The sequence below is a fragment of the Ctenopharyngodon idella genome, chromosome 14 (assembly GCF_019924925.1).
Source record: "Ctenopharyngodon idella isolate HZGC_01 chromosome 14, HZGC01, whole genome shotgun sequence".
NCBI lineage: Eukaryota > Metazoa > Chordata > Actinopteri > Cypriniformes > Xenocyprididae > Ctenopharyngodon > Ctenopharyngodon idella.
In genome coordinates, this window is record NC_067233.1 from 1,681,151 (window position 1) to 1,706,034 (window position 24,884).

At 37.7% G+C, this 24,884-nt stretch overlaps 1 protein-coding gene across 1 annotated transcript; it reads left to right on the plus strand.

Moving 5' to 3' along the window:
- The first annotated feature begins 457 nt into the window (after positions 1-457).
- Positions 458-13,481, plus strand: ccdc142 (coiled-coil domain containing 142). Its single transcript, XM_051860604.1, has 14 exons — positions 458-762; positions 876-917; positions 1,002-1,064; positions 1,855-1,913; positions 2,784-2,847; positions 4,134-5,652; positions 7,161-7,247; positions 7,350-7,511; positions 8,428-8,591; positions 9,441-9,560; positions 10,796-10,910; positions 10,987-11,164; positions 11,241-11,452; positions 13,074-13,481. The coding sequence occupies exons 6-14, from the start codon at positions 4,482-4,484 to the stop codon at positions 13,322-13,324; spliced, it is 2,460 nt and encodes an 819-aa protein (XP_051716564.1). The 5' UTR covers positions 458-762; positions 876-917; positions 1,002-1,064; positions 1,855-1,913; positions 2,784-2,847; positions 4,134-4,481; the 3' UTR covers positions 13,325-13,481.
- The last annotated feature ends 11,403 nt before the right edge of the window (positions 13,482-24,884 follow it).

Below are 24,884 nucleotides of genomic sequence, written 5' to 3' on the forward strand. Positions count from 1 at the left end.
TCATTTGCGTAATGCTGTTGCCCTCTGCTGGTAACACAGACACTTCTTCATCCACAGCCTCAAATACTATGGTAGTCAATGGGGGGCGAGATCTGTTTGGTTACTGACATTCTTCCAAATATCTTCTTTTGTGTTCAGCAGAACAAATACATTTATACAAGTTTGGAATAACTTGAGGGTGAGTAAATGATGACAGAATTTTCATTTTTGGGTGAACTATCCCTTTAATGAAGTGAGCAACATCCAATTCTGTCTCAATCCTAAGGATTATTTTCTTACTTATACTATTGTCATCCCAGTTTAATGAAAAAAAGTAATATTTTAGGTAAGCTACACACCACCATAGCATCTGATTATGATTTAACTGAACAAAACAAGGTTACTGGTGTATTTTGGGCATCATAAATGCTGCTGTCTATGTAGGCAGCTCACTAGGTATTGAGACAGAGTCAGCGTTCTCTCCTCTCATTGGCTGTTCTCCTCATGCTACGCTAAGTCCGGTATATGTGCTTAATTGAGGATTACTAACCTGTTGCCACCAGCATATCCCTCAAAATAGGTGTCTTCCAATAATAGGAACTGAACTGAAGGTTCATCGTGTGCACTGATTAGTGTCTGTCAGGAAGATGTTATTATTAGCGGGATACAAGATATGTACTGGCGAGTCAACATCAGTTAGCCTGTTAGCATCAGTGTAATATGATGGAGGATAAACACTGGAATAAATCACGACCTGGAGCTTTCATACGGTTTCAGAGACAGGTGAGTGTTATGTTGTCACGTGTAATGTCATTTATACTTGGCAAGGCTGTGTATTAAAACATTCTTCTGCTAAAAATTAATAATTTGTCCTTTTATTTACTCACTCACACTAGAGATGAAAGCTCTACAGCCTGTTTTTCCTTTGAGATGAACAGGTAAACTCTCATTATGATTGTGTGACTGTGCAGACATGTTGTTTCTGCGGTGTTTGTGATGTTTGTGTTGCTGTACTTGTGCAGGTGAGATGGCTCACTCATCAGGAGGCTCTCAGGAGGGACAGACTGACACAAACACGCAAACAGGTCCACCTTCACCTTTTAATCTCTATGTCATGTGTCTAATTGTCTTTAAAACAGGATACTGGCACACTAATGCCAGCTTTATATTATGTTAACAGGCTTCTCAGGGTTTCTTGTTACTTGCCAAAATGGACATTGTCTTTGGCAAATGTTGACTTTTGATTGATACATAAACTGAAACCCAAACTGAGCAAAAACATGCATTTTGGTGCTGATATTTATATGGACAAAATGATGGAATTCTGATGCCTCTAATGCAAATCAATGAGTATAGCAGATACTTGCATAAAATACATATAAATATCAATATCAGCCGATAACATGTCTTAGTAAGATGATATTTAAATGCTTAGTTTCATGATCAAAGCTCTGTCATTTTAAAACATATAATGCAATGCAATATAATGATGACTGAGAAATGAACAAATAAATATTTGTACATTTATACTTTGTTTTTCTGCAAAGTTTGGATCATGTTGATCATTTAGAGGCCTAGAAGTTTTGTGTAAGCAAGAAAAAAATCTTACTGACCCCAACATGCTTATTCTTCATTATTACTATTGCCTACATTTATGAATAAGTCTACAAAAATTATGAAAGAACACAAATGGAAGTAGAGACCAAAAAATGAGAAGGACACTTTTCATGTTAGGAGATTCTGATCAGAAGATCCTTCAGTCCAGTTCTGTGTTGAAACCTTTGACCATTAATGTCGGTTTATATTAAATGATCAAGCCAGTACCATTGAAGTTTCAACATTTGCTTGTATTCTGACATTTCTGATCCCAAACAGACAAAACGGACAGTTCTGTTGCTGACAGTCCTGAAAACCAGCGGTCTGATAATGGACAGGTCAGACACAACGCCTCATACTTTCAAACACACCTTTGTATTACTTAAAGTGTTAGTTAGTTCACCCAAAAATGTCATTAATTACTCACCCTCGCATCGTTCCACACCCATAAGACCTTCGTTCATCTTCGGATGTGTTCGGAATCAACACTTTCAAGGTCCAGAAAGGTACTAAAGACATCGTTAAAACAGTCATGTGACTGCAGTGGTTCAACCTTAATGTTATGAAGAGACGAGAATACTTTTTGTGCGCAAAAACAAAACAAAGATAACCACTTTATTCAACAATCTCTTCTCTTCTGTGTCATTCTCATACGTTGTTTACGTCCAGCGCTTCCAGGTTCTACGTCAGAATGCCGACTCATTATTGGCCGGCTCTATCACACGCATGAGTCACGTGATCAGCTTTGGCCAATACTGAGCCGGCATTCGGACGTAAACACAGAAGCCTTCACTGTGCTCACCTGCGTAAGGATAATGACAGGGAAGAGAAGAGATTGTTGAATAAAGTGGTTATTTTTGTTTTGTTTTTGTGCACAAAAAGTATTCTCGTCTCTTCATAACATTAAGGTTGAACCACTGCAGTCACATGACTGTTTTAACGATGTCTTTAGTGCCTTTCTGGAACTTGAAAGTGTTGATTATATTGCTGTCTATGGACGAGTCAAAAACCTCTCGGATTTCATCAAAAATATCTTAATTTGTGTTCTGAAGATGAACGAAGGTCTTACGGGTGTGGAACAACATGAGGGTGAGGAATTAATGACAGAAATCTCATTTTTGGGTGAACTAACCCTTTAAGTCACAGCATGTGACATGCCAAGGCCTCCTCATCTCATATGTTATGACATGTTTTTTGTGTTTTTACAGAGAAGGCCAAGTGACCCGTCAGAGATACTTCCTGAGGAATATATATCAAATGACAAATATGATGGTAAGTAAGAAGGTGGTACAATTTTTGGCCTTATTGAACACTAGATATCATTTGAACGCAGAGGTCATGATTCATTATTGCTCAATTAGAGGATTAGTTCATTTTTTAAAATGAAAATTATCCCAAGCTTTACTCACCCTCAAGCCATCCTAGTTTACTTTTTTCTTTCTAATGAACAAAATCTGAGTTATATTAATAAATATCCTGATGCATCCGAGCTTTATAATGGCGAGTATGAAGCTGAAGAAACTGCATCCATCCATCATAAACGTATTCCACACGGCTCTGGGGGGTTAATAAAGTCCTTCTGAAGTGAAGCGATGCGTTTGTGTAAAAAAATATCCATATTTAACAAGTTATAAAGTAAAATATCTGGCTTCCGCCTGCCATATTCAACTTAAGAAGAAAGTGTAATGCCTCCCACAGTTCAAAATGCTTACGCTACGTCCTATGCCTTCCGTATTCAACTTACAAAACAAGCGATGACAGTTACACTTTCTTCGTAAGTTGAATTCGGGAGACGGTCTGGCGGAAGCTACATATTTTACATCCATTATTATATTACATCCGTTTTCTTGCACTATATCACACATCTATCTTTGTAAATAACATTTATTTTGAATTGTTTTCCTTGAACCCCATACAAAATAAATGTAAAATAAAATGCCACATATGTGACCCTGGACCACAAAACCAGTCGCACGGGTATATTTGTAGCAATAGCCAACAATACATTGTATGGGTCAAAATTATCGATTTTTCTTTTATGCCAAAAATCATTAAGATATTAAGTAAAGATCATGTTCCATGAAGATATTTTGTAAATTTCCTACCATAAATAAATCAAAAATGTATTTTTGAGAGTGGATATGCATTGCGAATGTGGACAACTTTAAAGGTGATTTTCTCAATATTTAGATTTTTTTTTGCACCTTCAAATTCCAGATTTTCAAATAGTTGTATCTCAGCCAAATATTGTCTTAACAAACCATACATCAATGGAAAGCTTATTTAAATGGACAAACAATTGACCTTTATGACTGGTTTTGTGGTCCAGGGTCACATATAATATGTAATTTGACCTCTCAAGGTGGATGAGCAGCATTATCTGATGGTTACACAGCTGCGTTTCTGAAAAAGTACAAAAACAAAACCTGTTTTATATCCGTTTTCACATGCTTTTATCCAAAGCTACTTATATTGCATTCAAGGTATACAATTCATGCATTGCTCTATTGTTTAAGCTGCAATAATGCATAATATTTTGCTTTTCTGTTTCCTCCCAGCTTCCTGGTACCAGGGACCGTTCACCAAATCCCTCCAGAGGGCAGAGGCTCTGTTTCGTAACCGTTTTAACCCCAGCCTGAAGTGGCTCATGGGGCAGAAGAGCAAAGATGGCAGCTGGGACTCTGAGAGCGAGAGCATTACTTCCTGTTCCTCCAGAAATGTCCAACGTCTCGGACAGGCTTTACAGAGCCTCGGCTCTCAGTGCCACACGCTCCGTGACCCCGCGTTAGGAGGTCGGCTGTTTGGCTGTGTCACAGGGCCTCTCTTCCTCTGAGGAGGAGGAGGATTTCTACCACCACCCTCAGGCTGCAGTCTTCAGCCAGCATTACTGCCAGCTGCAGCAGCTGATGGAGCAGAGAGCCCAGCTGCTCTTCCTCCACGAGTACGCCCGGCGCACGCATGCGGCCACCTGCTTTGTGGCTCAGCTGGGCTCTGTGTTGGAGAGGACTCGGCTCCTCTTAGCCGACAGGGGGCAGCCCAACTCCACGTGGAACCTCAGCCTCGGAGCTTTATGCCGGGAAATGCAGGTTCACGTCAGCCACTGGGATCTCCTCTGGAGCAAAGCTCGAGCCGACCGCCTTCTCCGCCGTGTGCTCTTCATCCGCGCGGAGACTCTTGCTTCCATGCGCCGAACTCTACAACTGCTGGGCTTCCAGGCCTTGCAGTTGATGGAGCGTTGCATCCACACCGCTCTTTCCGCTCTGGCCGCTGCCCAGCCGGACCGTGTGCCGCGAGATGCCTTAGTGGACCTGCTGTGTGCCGTCGAGCTTTACAACCAGATCTTAGAGGACAAGAGGAGCTCACAGCTCGTCCTCGGGCCTCAGCTGGCTTCTAGTGTGCTTCAAACCGGAGCTGGTCCTACAACATTCCCCGTTGAGCAGCTAATGACGATTCTTGCTCAGAGTCAAGCGCGGAAGGCAGCTGAGCATCTCTACACGTGGTCTTCCCAGCAGAGTAACCTCCTACATATGGCGAACAAACCTAAGAGTCACTTTACACACCCTAACCTCAGACTTTTATCATCACCCACAATAAACATTCATACAGTACAACTTGTTGAAGATGCTGATGTTCCCCTAACGCCCCTTCACGGCCTCTGGTCCTCCAATCTTCCCTTTTCTTCGTTTATCTCGAGAGACAGAGAGTGTCTCGATACTCTCTTTCAAGTCCTAGTGACCTCCACAAACCTCCTAGCTCCGCATATCCCCAAAAAACCTGCCGATCTGGAGGACTCCATGGTGATTTGTCGACGGGCCAGTGAAGGAGAGGAGAGGCATCTAAACAGACCCAGAATGACCTGCAGGACGCTCAACGTGGCCACTATGGATCTCAGGCGGTCGGATGCGTGCGTGAAGCTCTTCTGTCATTATAAGGTCCTGCTGTGGAGAGAGTTTGGGAAAGCGGTCGTGAGACACTTTTATTATCAGCCATACAGCAGCACTCTGGGAAGCATCAACCAGTGGAACGATGAAATGCTGCTGGTTTTGGTCTCATGGCTCAGACACTCGTATGTTGAAGGTACTGATGTACGGATGGGGTTGAAGTGTCAGATGTGTGTTATTTGTTTTGAGAAGATAAGTGATGCTAATGGTTGAATCTTAGAATGAAATGGCTGGGTCATATTTCACCTCAAAATGAAAAGAAATAAACTACATACAGTCATGATGTACCGTTCAAACCCCTTTACTGTCGCTTTTGATCAATTTAATGCATCTTTGGTGAATAAAAGTATTAATTTCTTTTTAAAAAAAATCATACTGACCCCAAACTTTTGAATTGTAGTGTATATTTTTAATTGAACTTTACAAATGTAGGTAATGGGTTAATGTCCTCATAAGTCACCCTCTCCTTGTAATACCTATGTCATACCCATGTCATTATACAAATTTGTGTCCTGATATGTCACAAAAACACACACAGACACACACACACGCATATATATGTATATATATACATACATATACAGTCAAACCAAAATTTATTCAGACACCTTGAACATTTCATTCATTAATACAGTTTATTCATTATAGTTTAAAAAAATGGTAATAAAATATGACAAGATCTCAGTTAAACTGTGTCAGAAAAAAAAAAATCTTAATTATGTCAGATAACACTTAAGCAAAACATGGTCAGGTCAAAGTGTGAATAATTTTTGTTTCCAAATTTTTATCAATTTTACTGGTAGTCCACTGTATGAAGGATTTTTGGGTATAATATGTCACAGTTTACTTTATTTTGCTATCTTCACTTACATGAATGAGCTATAGTGTCCTGAACCCACTAGTAAAAATATATCAAAAATGTCTGAGTAATTTTTGGTTTGACTACATGTGTATGTATGTGTATATATATATATATATATATATATATATATATATATATATATATATATATATATATATATAATTAATTTTATAGTATAAAATTTATTCTTAGAATATAAATAGTCAATTTGTTTGCATTATATTAATGACATTTGGGACAAAAGGCGTAATGTTCATAAAAATTATGTCTAATGAAAAATCTACATTCTCCTTGACTTAATTTTCTTTATGCAATATATTTATTCATTTTGGTGTGAAATATGGAGATATTTGACAGTTTTTATGTGATTCACTCAAAATTCAAATAATATTCAAATATATTTGAAATTTCATAGTATTTTTTTTTTGTTTGTTTGTTTGTTTTGATGCACAGGGTTGATGTTTCATCGATGTGTTTTCATGTCATATTTCCACTGAAAGCAATTTTGGCAGATTATTTTGTTATGGCCAATAACAGATATGATGAAGTCTATACTTTTATGGGCTCTGTTATTTTAAATAACAGCTGTTTTCACAACTGAAATTGAACATTAAAACATTTGACTGTACAGTAGAAAACATGCACAACTGTTTAATATTTTTGAGACCTGCCACAGAAAGTATTAACTGATACTAATATAGTGACTGTATATTGTACTGCATTGAGTTTTTTGACTTTCAAGATTTTTTACAATTATTTTCCATTCTTTTTTGTCTTTCTAGACCTCATTCCAGAAGAATGTAAAGAAAGTTTGAGCAATTTCTGCTCTTATGTTTTATCTACTGCTGCCTTCACACGGTGGGATGAAAGTGAGTTGTATTTATTATAATATGACTATTCAGATGTCAGTCTTCATGTGTGTCTTCAGAGGTGAAATGATTGTTGTGTGATTGTGTCTTGTTGTTTTGCAGTGATGTGTTTGTCGCTGGGCTCGGGGCTGAAAGAGAAGTGTGTCCCTGCAGTAAAACAGGAGCGATGTGCGGTGAGGACGGCCACCATGGACCTCATCCTGCAGCTCTTCCCGCCTCTCCACACTGTTCTTCAGCTCCTGCAACATCCAGACATTGAGCCCGGTACTCAACTTCACACTTCTGATCAGTGTCTAGAATAGGGTTGTCATGATGCTACACTACCGTTCAAAAATGTTTAATGTTTTTAAAAGAAGTCTCTTCTGCTCACCAAGGCTGTTTATTTGATTGAAAAAACAGTAAAAATTGTGAAATATTATTCCAATGTAAATCAGCTGTTTTCTATGTGAATATATAGTAAAGTGTAATTTATTCCTGTGATCAAAGCTGAATTTTCAGCATCATTACTCCAGTCTTCAGTGTCACATGATCCTTCAGAAATCATTCTAATATGATGATTTGCTGCTCAAGAAACATTTATAATTATTAACAATTGAGCTGCTTCATATTTTTGTGGAAACTGCGATATATTTTATTTTTCAGGATTCTTTGAATAGAAAAAGAACAGCATTTATTTGAAATATAACCTTTTGTAACATTTTAAAAGTATTTACTGTCACTTTTGATCAATTTAATGCACTGTTGCATAATAAAAAAATTATTTCTTAAAAAATCTTACAGATGCCAAACTTTTGAACGGTAGTGTACATCATAATTTCACATATTTACACAGCAAAAACTAAAATGCTATTTACAGTAAGTAAATAACAATATAAATTTTTATCAAATTACATTAAAACATATTTTGATTATTTTTCTATTAAACATTACAGATAATTATTTAACAATCTGTAATAAAATAATTACCAAAGAAACAAATTAAATAAAATCAGCAGCAAAAAATGTTCGAAATTTGTGTATCGGAAAAATATTTGCTTCTTAATTTTTTTTTATATATTATAATTTTAACATTGCCTCAGCAACATAGCACCAGTACTTTTTTATATCCCTAGTTTGGCCACTGTTCAAGGTACATAAGATCACATGAGCTCATCCCGTTGGCACTGATGTCTTTCACTAGGTGACCGAGGATCCAAGAGCCTCAGGGAGAGTCATCTGGGATTGTTGTGTAGGTCAGTTGTCACGGTCCAGTCCTCGACTGTTTGGGTTATGAGTAAAGCCTACCAGTTTCTGGCCTCCTGGTCCATTAGCAAGTTCCTGCTGGTCACACAAGGAGATCTCAAGGTAAATTAAATACTCACCTTCATGCATTTATCCGTCTTGATATGGCAAAAATACATCACAGTTTTTTTCAGACAGGATCACGATCCACAATCTTATCACAATTGTTTTTCATGTTGGTTTTTAAGACTATTTTGCAACTCACTGAGCAATACAGCCAAACTAGTTGCCCTGTTTTACCTGTTTCCTCACAAGGTAACAAAATATAAAATAATAAGTAGAGGTGGGCGATATGACCGAAATCTTATTTCAGTTTATTTTTACCTTTGTCATTAAAAATAAGAACAAAGATGCAAATTACAATTAATAGGAAAAATACAATATAAGGTACAAATGAAATAATGCATTAATATTTTCAGCTACAGTAGGTAGCTTTATTAGGCTGCTGTCACTTTACGACCGAATGCACTGATCTAATATACTGACACGCATCTGAACTGTTTACATTCACTTATGATAAAAAATGACTGTGTTTATGTAAACCTTGTGTCAGTTTAAGCACAATAAGAAGACGCGAAAGAGAACTTATTTCAGTACTCACACGCTGTTAGACTGGTGTACGCGCCCAGAAAGCTTCAGAAGAGTTTGCGAATAAAAAGTTCAACTGGCAAGGCTTTAAAGCGCATGTAAATAATAAACATTTGTGATGGTAAAGAACTGCAACTCCTACCGCTGCATTGCTAAACATGTGACGTTGTACAATATGTTTGGACGGCGGCGCCAGAACTGCAGCTGAATGCGCTGTGGTACAATACTACGATCTCTCTTTAAAGGCAGATTGTGGAGTCGTTTTAATCGTTCACAATCTAAAATTGTCTCACATCTCTAACATTTGTTTATGTTTGTGGTAAGGATCTCAAGGAGTCAGTGGAGAGCCTGGTCCACCTCACTCGAGCCGTCGGCAGAGATTCAGATCAGCCTCTGATCATTCAGCAGACGGCCTCACTCTCTCAGGCTCTCACACATCTACAAGTGAGGAATTATCGCATCATTACACATTTTCTGCCTAACGTTGTTAATGGCATACCCAAAAATGACAGCTCTGTCATCATGTACTCACCCTAATGTCTTTCCAAACTATCATTGCTCTTTAAAACATAAAAAAAGATATTTTGAAGTAGAGTTGTCAAAAGTACTGACTTCAGTGTGACGCTTTAAGCGCTGTTGAGCGGATTCTGTTGACGTGCTCATCGGATATGTCTGTGATTGGCTACAATGATTTTGAAAGCAGTCCGTGATAGACGCCTGCTTTCAAACGCTCCCGTGTGTAAGCACTTGGTGAAGAGCTTCATTGATGGCTATTTACAACGTTTTTACAGCATTGATCATTGTAGCCACGATGGCCAATCAGAGGTGTTTACGAATCCGCTCAACAGCGCTCAAAGCGTCACATTTTTAAAATTTCAGTACCGACTAGGTATCAAAGTTAGTACTTTTGACAACTCTATTTTAAAGAAATGTCTTGTCCATACAGTGAGATCACCAAAATTGTTTGGTTACCAACATTTCTCAAAATAACTGTTTCACGGAAGAAAGAAAGTCATACGGTTTTGGAAAGACGTGAGGGTGGGTACATGATGATAGAAATTAAATTTTTGTGTATGATGAGAAACTGAAACATTTAAATTACACTACTATTCAAAAGATTGGGGTCAGTAAAATTATTATTATTATTATTATTTTACTATTATTCAGCAAGGATGCATTAATTTGATCGAAAGCGACAGTAAAGGCATTTATATTGTCACAAAAAAATTCTATTTCTAATTCTAAGTAAAAAATTCTATTACTAATTCTAAGTAAATGCTGTTTCTATTTATTAAATAATTCTGAAAAACTGTTTTCAACATTGATAATAATCATAAATGTTTCTTGAGCAGCAAATCATCATATCAGAATGATTTCTGAAGGATCATGTGACACTGAAGACTGGAGTAATGATGCTGAAAATTCAGCTTTGATCACAGGAATAAATTACAGTTTAAAAGATATTCACATAGAAAACAGCTATTTCACATTGTAATAATATTTCACAATTTTTACTGTATTTTTGATCACATAAATGCAGCCTTGATGAGCAGAAGAGACTTCTTTCAAATTGCCCCAACCCCAAACTTTTGAGCCATACTGGTGCAAAAATCTACAAAAATCACTTTATGAGAGGTTTTCTGTGTGGTTTGACTTACTCTGTTCATCTCATATTGCAGGCTTTCTCTGATCTCGTCCTGAGGACCTTTTCTATGGACTGTAAGAAAATGTCTGTGGAGATCTTTGAGCAAACCATGCCATCAGCAAAACACTGGAGGATCAGTCACAAAACTGGTACGGACACAATGAATGCAAGTGTACAGTGTGCTTGTGTTGAACAGTACGTTGAACATGATGTTCGTATTTTCAGAGCTGCCCAGCAGTCCGAGTGATTACGCAGCGTCTGCGGCTCAGAGCGTGATCGGTCAGGTGCTGGAGGGCGTTCAGACGCTGCCCGATGACGCCCGTGTTCCTGCTCTCGCTGAGGCCATGACGGCCTTCATGGAGGCCTGGATGGAGCACATCCTCAAACAGAAGATCAAGTTTAGGTTGGTGTACATGTGGTGGAGTAATGGATTTACGGTAGCGCTTCAGTGTTCATTTACTTGAGTTCATTCACACCAGCATTCAGGGAGCTCTGCAGCTGAAGCAGGACTTCGACTTGATTCGAGACCTCATTCGTTCAGAGGAATACAGCCTCTCAGAGGAGCTGCACCAGAAGCTGCTGTCTCTGCGCGTCTTTCATCAGGTGGATAATGCCATCGTGTGCCTGCTTCAGCAACCTATGGCCAAACCTTACCTGCCCTCTCGCGGCTGGGAGCCCTTCAGACACTGCTGTGAGTTCACTCAAATCACAAAAATTCACATTCATCATTTACTCACCCTCGTGTCATTCCAAAACGTGAGTTTGGCTTATCTTTCAAACCAAATGAATATATTTTTAATGAAACCTGAGCAGTCTCTCCATTGAAAGTCCAGGTAACCAAAAGGAAATGAAGGTTAAATGAATCCATAGGAATCAAGTTAATCCAAGTCTAAATTTATAATTTAAAGGGGACCTAAAATGCCCCTTTCACAAGATGTAACATCAGTCTCTGGTGTCCCCAGAATGTGTCTGTGAAGTTTCAGCTCAAAATACTCCACAGATCATTTATTATAGCTTGTCAAATTTGCCCCTATTTGGGTGTGAGCAAAAACACGCCGTTTTTGTGTGTGTCCCTTTAAATGCAAATGAACTGCTGCTCCCGGCCCCCTTTCCAGAAGAGGGCGGAGCTTTAACAGCTCAACAACAACAAAGCTGGAGAATCTCACGCAGCCACACACATACACACCAGGCTAACATGATTGCTATCAAATGCTGCGAATGGTCTAATATTTTTTCCAAAATATCGCTTGGACAGAAACTTTCCTTTTTTAGAACTGGTACACCGTTGTCGTATGTGAAAACAAAATGGCGGTGCAGTGGGTGGAAACATGCAGATTAAGGGGCGGTAATATTATAATAAGATCCCCTTCCTACATCACAAGGGGAGCGAAATCTGAGCGGGTCGTTTTTTCACATGCTGTCAGAGAAACACTTACAAAACAAAGTTACTAAGTTATCCTTTTTCATGTTTTCTTGCTTGGTAGATGGACACGATTATAGCACTTAAACACAGAAAAAGTTCGATTTCCATGATGTGCCCCCTTTAAGCTTTATTTACATCTAAACACACATACATAAAGTGCATCACATATGGTAAATGCAGAAGCTTGTGCTACAACAAACCTCATTCGTTATCACCTCTCAGGTTTCATTAAAATGTCTTAATTTGTGTTTCAAAGATGAACCGAAGGCTGTGTCTGAAATCGCATACTTCCCTACTATATAGTAGACGAAAAACAGTATGTGTATGTCCGAATTTACAGTACTAATAAAAGAGTAGGCATACTGTCCCCGGGTGACCTACTTCTTCTGGCAAGATTCTGAAGCGCACATATGATGGACACTTTACTATCCCATGAGGCCACTGGAGAGGGTTTATGAATGACAGTGAAGCTATGCAGATCACATGATAATGACAACATGGCGATTGTAGTACGTCCTGATTACATTCATACTATATAGAACATTCTTTTTTAGCAATCGTGAAATAATTACAAAATAAGTACCTACTCATGAGAGTGTGTGATTTCAGACGCAGCCAAAGTTTGATGTTGTTGGAACGATGTGAGGGTGAGTAAATGATGGCAGGATGACTATCCTTTAAAAATACACTATGCATAATAAAACATGAATGAGAGAGTGCCAAAATTAATATCAGTCACACCTATTCTGCTGTTATTAGCCCGCATATTATCTTTTTCATTTACGACAAAAATTGGCCTGTATGTTTTTTTCCGTCGATGGTTCCAAGGCTTTATGTCATGTGATCAGCAGCAGCTTCATGTTAATCCCCGTGTGCCGTTTTCCCTCAGGTCCAAACAGCGCTCAGGTCATGGATCAGGCAGCAGGCAGTCTCAATAATCTGGAGAGCATGGACATTCAGGCGGCATGCCAGCAGGCCCTGACGCGAGCCGAGAGCACACTGACCCCGGAGCTGCTCTCCTCCACCCCGCCCGAGTCTTACCTGGCCGTGGCCCAGCAGGAGTGGCTGGACCTGCGGATACACAGCGGCTCACGCTGGAAACTCCCGGTGCTGCAGTGCTTCACTAAATCTGAACCTTAGCCAGAGACCTTCTGTCTTTCATTCAGATATGATGAGGATGGCCAAACAAACAAACAGTGCAGGTTTCTTGCCAGACAGTAATAAAGTGAATTCACATGTGTAGCATTTGTATTTTCTGTGAAAAACTGTTCATCATCACATAAACAATGTCACTGTTGATGCCTTTCTGAATAAACTCTGAAATTAGTAACATATTTCACATATATTCATAACATTATGAGCACTGACAGATGAAGTGAATAACACTGATGATCTCTTCATCACGGCTCCTGTTAGTGGGTGGATATATTAGGCAGCAAGTGAACATTTTGTCCTCAAAGTTGATGTGTTAGAAGCAGGAGAAATGGGCAAGCGTAAGGATTTGAGTGAGTTTGACGAGGGCCAAATTGTGACGGCTAGACGACTGGGTCAGAGCATCTCCAAAACTGCAGCTCTTGTGGGGTGTTCCCGGTCTGCAGTGGTCAGTATCTATCAAAAGTGCTCCAAGGAAGGAGCAGTGGTGAACCGGCGACAGGGTCATGGGCGGTCAAGACTCAGTGAAGGCTGACCCGTGTGGTCCGATCCAACAGACGAGCTACTGTAGCTCAAACTGCTCCAGAAGTTAATGCTGGTCAGGGTGCCCAAGATACTTGCCAAATTGTCTGTTCAAGCGTAAGAAGACGTGAAAGAGAGCTCAATTCAGTCTTCGCACGCTAACATGGATTTCTGGGCGCGCGTTTTGGATGTTTACACACAGAAAACTTCCTACAAAGCAAGTGAGAAACGAATTGAGTTCCCTTTCGCATCTTTTTGAGCTTGAATATTTAAATTAGCAGGGCTTAAACTTTCGAGACGATGCAGCTCTGCCCCGTCAACTGTCCCGAGCGTCGTTCACCTCCATGTTTTCACTATATTAGATTACTATTATAGAATAAAAACGTTACTGCGATTAACAGCGTTTCATATAGCTACACGCCAACACCGATTGGCTTTGGCGCTTGGCCAGTGTTCATTTTAGGCCCTTGCTGTAATACTTGGTCATTTGATCTGTTATTTTGCTGTGAAATGTAAAAATGCTGTTTATTATTTATTTGAGGAATTGGAGCCGGTCACTTGGCATGCTTTTTTATTGCCTTTTCCCTATCACATAATTTAATAATTATCATTAATTAGATAGCTTGAACACTCAGAATTCATTCTGTGAAAGCTTTTGAAATTGGACATTGTGTTACCATGGAAATGGTACTTTAAATCCTCTTAGCAGACTCAATTTTTTGACATCAATTTGGAACTTAGAAATATGGCTTTGGTTTTCAGTTCAGATCAGATCTGTGACAGTTAATAGGTTAAACACCAGAGTTTGGTGATTGTCTGCTATATCACAGTGGTTTGACAACATATATAAAGAATTTTAATGAATTTCAGATTCAGTCTGCCAGCCTTTTATCCTAGAGCTCAGTGAAGGGCAGTTAAATCTCGTATGACCGGAAGGTGGCGACAAAACATCATGAAACACGTCAGCTTTAAGAGCGTCGTGTGTTGAGCATTAAAATAATCTTTTAACTTAAATGTATTTAATTTAATACAAACTCCCTCGTGTTGACTTTTGCTTGTTTATATTTGGTGTTCATTTATGAAAAAAGTACATGAATTATCGAGACATGGGAGCAGAAATACCGACATTTGTACCAGATGTAAATTTACACGGATTATGCTAATTTACTATTATGCTAATTATTTTCTAGTTGCGAATTTACTCAAGTATATATTTTTTAAATATATAATGGGTTAGTATGTCAAATAATGAACAAACCACATTCATTTCACACATTTATATGTAGTGTTTGTAGCAAACACACAACATACAAACACAGATGCTAATTTGATTTAGGCTAGTATGTTATTTTCCCGATGTTTGCTTGAGCTTTATGCAGATCCGGGAATAAATATAGCAAATAAAACCGATGAGAAGTGACCTCACTTCATTATAGTTTTGCATGGTAACTAATTAAAAGTCATAATGAACATCATGTAAATATATTAAGGTTAACTGCTCAATAACGTATGATTTAAGCACTGGATAAACAAATATGCATTAAACTTTTTATCATTTCTATCATTTTTATTTAATATTTATTAAACTTTAACTTAATTTTTTTAAGAAGATGGAACTCACACTTTCACAGTTAGGTGAACATTGTAAATCATTTCACTACTTTAGTTTCATAAGATAATGACATTTTTTAAGAATGTTCATGAGTGCCAATTCTTCTCAAATGTTGATGATTAAAGGCTATTCTGAACCCAAACACAAGCTCTTAAACACAATCGAGCTCATATTGTAAGGACGGTGGCTGTACCTCAGTCCCATGCTGCCCCTCACTATAGTAATTAATTTAAATTGACCATTACGACTGCGAGGGAGACTTATGATGAATTTTCCCAATATCATTGGCTCCCAGAAGGCCTGTCTCACACCTGGGAAATGTATGATAATGTCTGATTGGCCGTGGTCGATCTCCCTCCCCAGCATGCACGGCGGCTGAGTTATGGCCGCGCGGCCCACCTTACTGTTTGGTGGCATGTCATTTGAATACAGATTAGCCGCCCCGGTGTTCCAGTGCTTTGGCATTACCATTACTGGGGACGGTAATTTGAGTGATGAACACACGGGTTATCACAAGGTCATCACCTTCAGCGAGGTACGAGGGGGATGGCGTGCCAGCCAAACCACTTTTGGAGCCACCAGCCAAGAAGTCCTTCGATAGCATAATTAGTTCCTTTAATTAAGAGGTGAGCCAGCTGATTGAATAAATCCGCTGCTAATGGAGCATCCGATTTCCCATTCCAATAGCTCATGTGTACTTCTCTCTGGCTCTCGCAGGATGTCGGGAAAATGTTCCTTTAAACCTGCAAACTTAGTCTTTACATCTTGTCTCGATATGTTTTTGTTTTTCATTTTTGACTGTATCTACATTGTTCAGGCCTTTGCTCTTGATCAATTAGACTTGAGACACTAACGAACATTGTTTCTTTTCAGAATGGGCAGATTTTCGACAGATTCGTAATGACAGGCTGTGAATGTAAAAGGTGAGGGTGAAGGTGAGTTATAGACAAATTTGTTCCAGTTTTAATAATATTGGTGTGATTTTAGTTGCACTATAAACGTGTGTATCTGTAGTTAGTCATCATATCTATATAATCATATAAAAATAAATTAAACTTACTTTTTAAGAAAAATAGTATTTTGGTCACAGATTAGGGTTCAATTCTCACTATGACTTTTGCCTCAATAAACTCATAATTACTGCTTATTAATAGTTATTAAGGTAGTAAGGTAGGATTATGGGATGGAGAATATGATCATGCAGAATAAGGCATTAATATGTGCTTTATAAGTGCTAATAAACAGCCAATGTGCATGCTAATAAGCAACTAGTTAATAATGAGAATTGGACCCCTAATATGAAGTGTAATATAATTTTTTTTTAAATATATATTAACATAAATCATAAGCATTGCATTCGTTCCCTTTAATCACAGTTAAATGAATTTCATTTGGATGTTTCTTAAGATAATTAACTGAAATTCCTAAGTAAAAATATTTTCTTAAGAACTTTTTTTTTTCTTAAGAAGGAAATGGTTTTGGTGTTATCTTGCTGATCATCTCAATTTCAAAGTGTTTTTGATAATAATCATAATAATGATGTAATGCTTAATATTTAAACTTACCTTTGAGGATTTAAGACAAGATGGAGGATAACTTTCAGAGGATATTTACTATGATTATATATATGTTCAGGAATTCTTATGTTTTAACATTAGAACAATCTTTAGAAACATTTTGGGAACAAAAAATATTCTTAACTTTATTCTTTAGATAGAAAATAAGAATAAAATAGCAGTTTTATACATTTTGTGAATATGGCCCCATATTTTTTCTTTTTCTAACTTAAACATGTTTTCTTGTGAATATTGTCTGAAAGTCCCCCTGCTCTATTAAAACTCATCTTTGATAATCAAAAAGACATCTTCATGCCTTAAAATAGCTTGAATGTAACTCGACACCCTTGATTCATGTAGTATATATGGAAACATGAATATGCAAATTAGCCCCGCCTCCACTCACTCGCAGCAGCTCGGATTACCTGATCCACTCGCTCAACTGTAATAAGCGCTGCACAATGGCAAGTGGAAATATTGCTTTAATTCAGCAAAAAACTGATTCAGAAGAGGAAGAGTGAATTATACAGACTCGTCTACAAGTCCATGTACCATATCGCTCTCTACAACGTCAGACTCATAACGGTAATTGATATGATTAGCCTTTGGCTTGACTATGTTATCAAACAGCTAATAATGTTACATAAACCATATTCCCGTTCACCATCTCAGAGTCAGACAGCTGCCGTCTAAAAATCAGCATCCTTACAAATGCTTTGAACAACTCAGTGGAGAAAAGCTCCGCCCACACGTGACGGGATTGGTCACATGTTTGTGATGTAGGAAACAGGGGCGGGGTTTTAAGTCACTGCAATTTTAAAGAGAAAATACTCAGCGATGGTGTTGACTGATGAATTTGCACATGGTTTGTCTTAAAGCATATCAAAAATGCCATATAGACTAATAATAAACTTTATTTGATAAGCAATTTATATATATATATTTTTTTTTGTCCTTAACATGTCTGTCCTTCCTGTTTGACTTTTGAAAAATCCCTTTAACTAACACAAGCCCGTTTCTAAATGACATCACCTTCCAGGAAGTGACATCACTTTGGAGGGAAAACAACAATGCAAACATCAGTATGATGAATTCTGTGATGGTTTGTGTCAAAACGTTCCATCCTGTTTGAGAAAATTACAGAAATCAGTACGATAAGTTTAATTAAAAAAAAAAAATAATCTAAATTAATTTCAGCAAGCTGTCAATCATTTACTGAGTGAGCTATTGGCTAAAATTAATTTACCTTAATACCTTTTTTTGTGCCTTTTTTATACAAATACTTCCTTAAATTGCATATCGGTTTAAATTCATGGAGTTCAAAAGTCACTGCAGAACAGGAATGACCCTGTGCTGAATATCATATTGTATCTGGAGCTCATGGCCTCAATTACGCGTCGAGTGCTGCGTGAGGCATATCTAGCCTAATCATTTCTGCATTTTATGGCGGTTAACACACCTCTTGACTCATGTGATCTTTTAATCCCTCTGGACTATTATTATTGCCATGAGCCTCTCCTCTCCCCCACCCCTCATTTCATCATCAGCTTTATCTGTTTAAACCTGTGGTTAATAGATACGCAAAAACAGACCATTCCAACACATTTTTCTTTGACTGTTCTTCTGCATCAGTTTGGCAGAAGATTAAATATGTTGAAAGACGAAAGAACATTACAATATTTGAACAGCGTGTGCTGGAATGGGACTTATCTTTTTGATATCCTTTCTAGCCTTCTCACCGGGAGATAACAGCATGTTATCTACTCCAGAATCCACCCGACATAATTAAACAGCAATGATCAACTGATAGTTATAAAAAAATAAAAGCGTCCTCCTTCAGCAGTCCTTCAGTGCCACTAAAGTGAGACATCTCCTCGACACGACTGAGACATTTTACACAAAATTACACATTTTCAGTTAGATTTTTGACCAAGTGCTTTTAAGATTGTGTAAATAGTGGGAACACTGCGAGTTAAAGGAAACGTTTTGTTGCCAAAATTCAATTTTTGCCACAATTTGCTGTTCTGCAGCACCAGTGCTTCTCAACCAGGAGCCTCGCAGGTTGACATCAAATTAATGTATTATTAATAATACAATTAATATTAATACACTGTAAAAAAAAAAAAAAACTATTTTCATGATTTATCACATTTTTTATTTTGTCAAATCAACTTAGATAATTAATGTGGTTCATATAACATAATTTTTTTGAGTTTCTGTTGATTAAACTCAAAATTTTAATGTCAATGAACTCAAAATTTTAAGGCAACCAGGTAACTTACTTTTTTAAGTTAAACCAACAATTCTTTTTTAAAGTGTAGTGTTATTCATAAGATAAAATGATAAAAAAAATAAATAACTTGAGCTTAAAATAAACTTAAAATGTAATTAAAATGCTAAAAAGTACATAAAACTAAGAAATTATATTTATTTTTTAGTTAGTTTTCCAGTTTTTGACTATAAAAAAAATTAAAAACAATCACTTTTGTCATAATTGTAGCGGAAATGTCTAACCTACAATTATGTTAGAGAACCACTGCACTAAACAGATTTTGCAAAAAAATAATGACTAATTTCAAACAGGTTTCCTGAACACTCCCTCCTCGTCTGCCATTGGTTAGTCAAACATATAGTCCGGCCTCAAAGTCACCCGATTGGTTGAATCTGTGTTGTTGTGTCGGGTTGGTTATGTTTAAAGAGGTCATATTATACTCTTGATGTTGTTTTTGGGCTCTACTAGATTGAATGTTGATTATTTTCCTCATATTCTCCATTGTTCAGCTCCTCTCTTCCCAGTCTGTCAGTAACGCTCTGTTTAGTTCCTGTCTCTATGAAGCCCCTCCTTCTGAAAAGCACAATGTGCTCTGATTGGTCAGCAGGAGCAGTGTGTTGTGATTGGTGTTTGGGAAATGTCCCGCCCCTTACCATAACCGCCAGTTTCAACACACTACTAACTAACTCAACCAGGCCCCACCCCTTTATTCTGCGCATTAATTATTTAAATGAGGAATATTGTGAAGAAAACTCAAGATGGAGGCGTTTCAGGGAGTTCAGAAACACTGATATAGAGAACAACTGGAACTTTCTAGAGCTTTTTCATGCTCAAACAGCAACTAAAGAAAGATGAAGATGTTAATCAGCATTATATGTCCTTTTTAGTCTCTGCAAATTAAACCAGAATGCCCAAATTGTCATGCATTTTCTTGAAAATTAAATACTTTCCCTGTAGTAATTAAAAACAACTTCACTCCAACCGTACTCTCTATACAGATATTGTTCTTCTATGCGAGAAGCGTTTGGCCCCACCGCAGGCGAATACCCATCAGTAAGTGTTGAACCTAAAGATTGAAAGACGTTCATAAGAGTTATGCTCCTTTTCTTTGACTGTGTAAAATGCATATGTGATTTATTTAACAGCTCTCTTATTGTGTTGAAAATCTCATTTCAATCATACATGGCAGTGCATGATTTAAGAATGCGTTGTTTAATGGGCTTGCCATGCCCAAATTTAAACTAATTCAATTAATCAGCAAAGCATTCAGTGTGCCTGTCTGAAACTCACTTAGGCAAACAAAGGTCTTTTAATATAAATTTTCCACAAGATTTCTTTATTGATTTGGTGCAAAATGATTTGTGTGATACATTCACGCCAATCAATAAAGGCCAAGTCAATAGTGTTTATAAAAAATCATAGCACCATAGATGAAGTGTCAAGCAACTTCAGCTTAGCATTGACCCGCAGCGTATACTACATTGGAAAATACACTCATAAAAATCCACTTGGCACATCATTTCCCGAATGACCTGTTTGATGGGTCTGACCAATACATTGCATTTATTGGTTAACTGATAAAGCAAACTTTTTATACCTGTAATGATTATGGTAGTAAAGTTATAAAAACTTCGGCTACTCAGTGGAAGTAGCAAAAGTTATAATGTGTTATAAGAAGAGCAGTCCTGTGGTTTTTATTGGGAAGGCAGGATGGTATGTTTGGGCAGTAATGTTTTCTGTATGCATGTAGGTCAGCGGTTCTTAATCTGGGGCCCGGGACCCACTTTAGGGAGCGTCAGCAAACCTCCAAGAGTGCAGCAGGATTACTTAAAACTATTAAAACTATAAAAAATTGTATTATTCAGAATTATTCAAATTAATTGGCTGTCAGTGTTGATAAGCTGGAGAAAATCATTTTGAAAATGATTCCAACGATATCGTTTTACTGTGTTGTTATCGTTATAGTTGTGCTGTGGACTATTCTTTTATATTTAGAAAGATTTTTAAAACTATAGAGCTTCTGTAGCTCCACCCATTTTCAGCGCTGAGCTCTGTTCTGTCTTCCTGTTTGTTTATCCACAGCATGAAGGTAAGATCTTACGGATTTATGAATGAACCGTTCGTTTTAAAATCTGATATTTGTTATGATATTTGTTGTGCTTCAAACACTACAATGCTCATGATTACTTTCGTTAACTCTACGATAAGTGAATCCACTTCACCAGCTAATTACTCTTCGACAGCGATGCCATAGAAATATACAGAGTTACCGCTAAAATGCAAGTTCAAATGGGTCAATGACGTTTTTATTGTCCAAAGGCCTTAATAATAACAAAGATATGACATCCAAAGTATGTAAGGTAATGATCTCTTTTATTGAATCTAAAATATTTTAATTATATTTTGCTACATATAAAGGTATTTTAAAGATTTTTAAGTGTCAAAAGGTCATTCGGTTTAACCGTCCAAAGGCCAATACAGACATTTCATTTGTGATTAAAATATCTTAAAATGTAATAAATGTCTACTTTTTTTTTATTCTAACATGATTTATAACATCATATATCAATATAGTGCAAAATGGTATTAAAATTATGTGTAGAAGTCGTTGCTTTGTTATGAGAAAGAATGTCCGGAAAAATGAATTTCACTGATGTCATTTGGAGTAACCAATATAAAGTCAGTATCATGTGACAGGATGTGACATCATTCAGACACCTGCAAAGGATCACATGGTCGTGAAGCAAAGTAACTAACTCTCTCTTAACTATTTGAAAAATTCATGTTTTCACTTGATCATACGCATGTCCCGAAACATCAGGTCATTCGGTACAACCGCTATAAAACATGGAAAATGTTGTAATATTTTAAAAACTTGTACTAAATATAAAATGTTTGATTGTTCTTTTGCTAGCTAGCTAGATATCAGCCTGTTAGCATTGTTTGAAAATATCGTCATTCGGCATAACCAAAAGTGTCATTCGGTAAAACCGAAATTTTGGTTAAACTGAATGACTTTTTTGGTGACAAATTTTGTCCATCTTGTAAAAAAATGACAAATGCAGTGTTAATTGATTATAAAAACCACATAATCTCATTGTTAACACTTAATAAAACTTCAAAATGAACTCCATTATGGTTCTTTTTACACTTTTTCATCAATGACCCAAACACAAAATTGTAAAGATGGCTGTGCACTTGTTTCTCTGTCAAATAATATCTGTATCTTTATTGTTACCTTTATAGTTATTGCTGTTGGTTTGAACGGGCCTTAACGATATTATGTTACTCCCTAAAAAGTAACTAGTTGCGTTACTTAGTTACTTTTTATGGGAAGTAACGCGTTACATTACTTTTTCTCATCCGGGCTGTGCTTGCTTGTTTGTTTTTAATGACAATAATAAACAAAAACAAATAAGCATCAGGCTGAAGGAAATGCAGATTCACTTCTGTACAGCAGAGGGCGCAGCTCAAACAAAACATTCAGCTCTGCTGCCATTCTGGATCGCAGAAGAAGAAGAAAGTTCAACACTCTTTACTTAGTAATAAAAACAAACAAAAAATTAAAAACAAATGTGATGTTTAACTAAAGTCATTTTTGCTTATTATTATGGTTGAAATGGATCAAGAAAACTTTTTTAAAAATGTTGTGAATTTAAAAATTATGCGTTACTTTACTAGTTACTTGAAAAAGTAATCTGATTACATAACTTGTGTTACTTGTAATGTGTTCCCCCAACACTGAGCCTCACTGGTCATGGGTTTAGCTCATACTGATAAAACGAAAACATTTATAAAATGAATATCGATGAACTATAGTTACATCCCTCAGAGGGAAAACAATCACAAATTATCCCTTTAAAATATCTTTAATATTCTCACATTTCTCCTCAAAAGTTTCAGAAGACATCTCAGCAATGTTTCAATGTTAATATGGACTCAAACATTTCTCATCAACTTTAGGATGCACATCTGAGACAATGTTGACAATTAAATGAAAAACTGGAGCTGTGAAAGAGAAACCTTTGAACAATTTTTTTTTAATGGATTTTACTGCTACAGTAAGCAGAATTTAGTAGCACTTCTGTCTTGTCATTATCACTATTTACTGTTATTTGCACATTTTAGATAACCTTCAATATAGTAGATAGATAGGTTCTGGAAATTATTTGATCCTTATATTTCAAGTCTGAATGCTTGTTTTCATTTGAGCGAATAGACAGAGCGTAGCTGAACTGTGGACAGAGGATTGTGGGAGCCTCTTTTGGGGTCAGAGTCTGGCAATTGCACTGTGCCTGCTTGGCTGGGTTTGGTAGGGTAAAGTAATGTCAGTGTGAGGAGGATGATAAATTGTGTTTGTTTAAGCCATCATTACATTGTACTTTTCTTCATGGAGGTCACTATTTAATAACACTTGAAGTTGATTGAGGCATGGGCGCGACCTGCCGGGCGTCCCCACTGGTCAGCTGGGGTGACAGGCCATGACTGCAAACATGGAGATATTACAGAGCCGACGCTGCTCCGGGATGTTGTCGTAATCTCACACAATCTGCTGCCTGCTCTAGTGTGTAATGTCCTGCTGAAAACTTTCGCTCAGGGAGACCCATGAAGGTTGGGGGGGAAAGTGGGCAGAAATCTGGGGGCTAGTTGTTTTAAATTACAGCCGACCAGTGCACTAAGTGAATAACCTCTTCACCTCAGCACTTTATAAACTCAGGATTATTCAGCCCCGGCTCAGATGAATGTGGCCATCGGGCATCTCTTAAACTCGGCATGAAACGGAAGTTGCGCTAGTCTTTTTTTCTCCATTGTGCTGCATATCCGAGTGAAATGGCTTCTAGAACAAGAACAAATGTAGGGCGGGGCTTGATTTTGTCTGCGGGGAATTGATTGGATGTTTGTGGTTTGCTATTGGTGGATCTCATGTGAGTGACAGGTTGCCCCGCCCTCATCATCAGAGAAGAGATGTCGCTGAGAGAGGGAGGGGAAGTTATTCTAATTCAACATTATGAGACACATGAATTTAACAAAAATAATGAGTGAATAATGTGCAAGACATTTCAGAACTATGGTTTGTGAGTGCCATTTCATGTTGACTTGAAATGTGAATCTCCATCTGCCTCGTCTTTCAAAACAGAAGTAGTGGGCAAAGTGTGTAGCATGCAAACATCAGGCATAACATTATGACCACCTTCCTAATATTGTGTTGGTCCCACTTTTGCTGCCAAAACAGTCCTGACCCGTCGAGGCATGGACTCCTCTAGACCCCTGAAGGTGTGCTGTGGTATCTGGACCAAGATGTTAGCAGCAGATCCTTGATGTCCTGTAAGTTGTGAGGTGGGGCCTCCATGGATCGGACTTGTTTGTTCAGCACATCCCACAGATTCTCCACTGGATTGAGATCTGGGGAATTTGGAGGCCAAGTCAACACCTCAAACTCATTGTTGTGCTCCTCAAACCATTCCTGAACCATTTTTGCTTTGTGGCAGGGCGCATTATCCTGCTGAAAGAGGCCACATCCACCAGGGAATACCGTGTCCATGAAAGGGTGTACATGGTCTGCAACAATGCTTAGGTAGGTGGTAC

Coding starts and splice junctions, on each gene's coding strand:
- ccdc142 (XM_051860604.1), top strand. CDS start 4,482: ATGGAGCAGAGAGCCCAGCTGCTCTTCCTCCACGAGTACGCCCGGCGC. Junction 9,561..10,795: donor AGGCTCTCACACATCTACAA/GTGAGGAATTAT, acceptor CTCATATTGCAG/GCTTTCTCTGATCTCGTCCT. Junction 11,165..11,240: donor AAACAGAAGATCAAGTTTAG/GTTGGTGTACAT, acceptor CATTCACACCAG/CATTCAGGGAGCTCTGCAGC.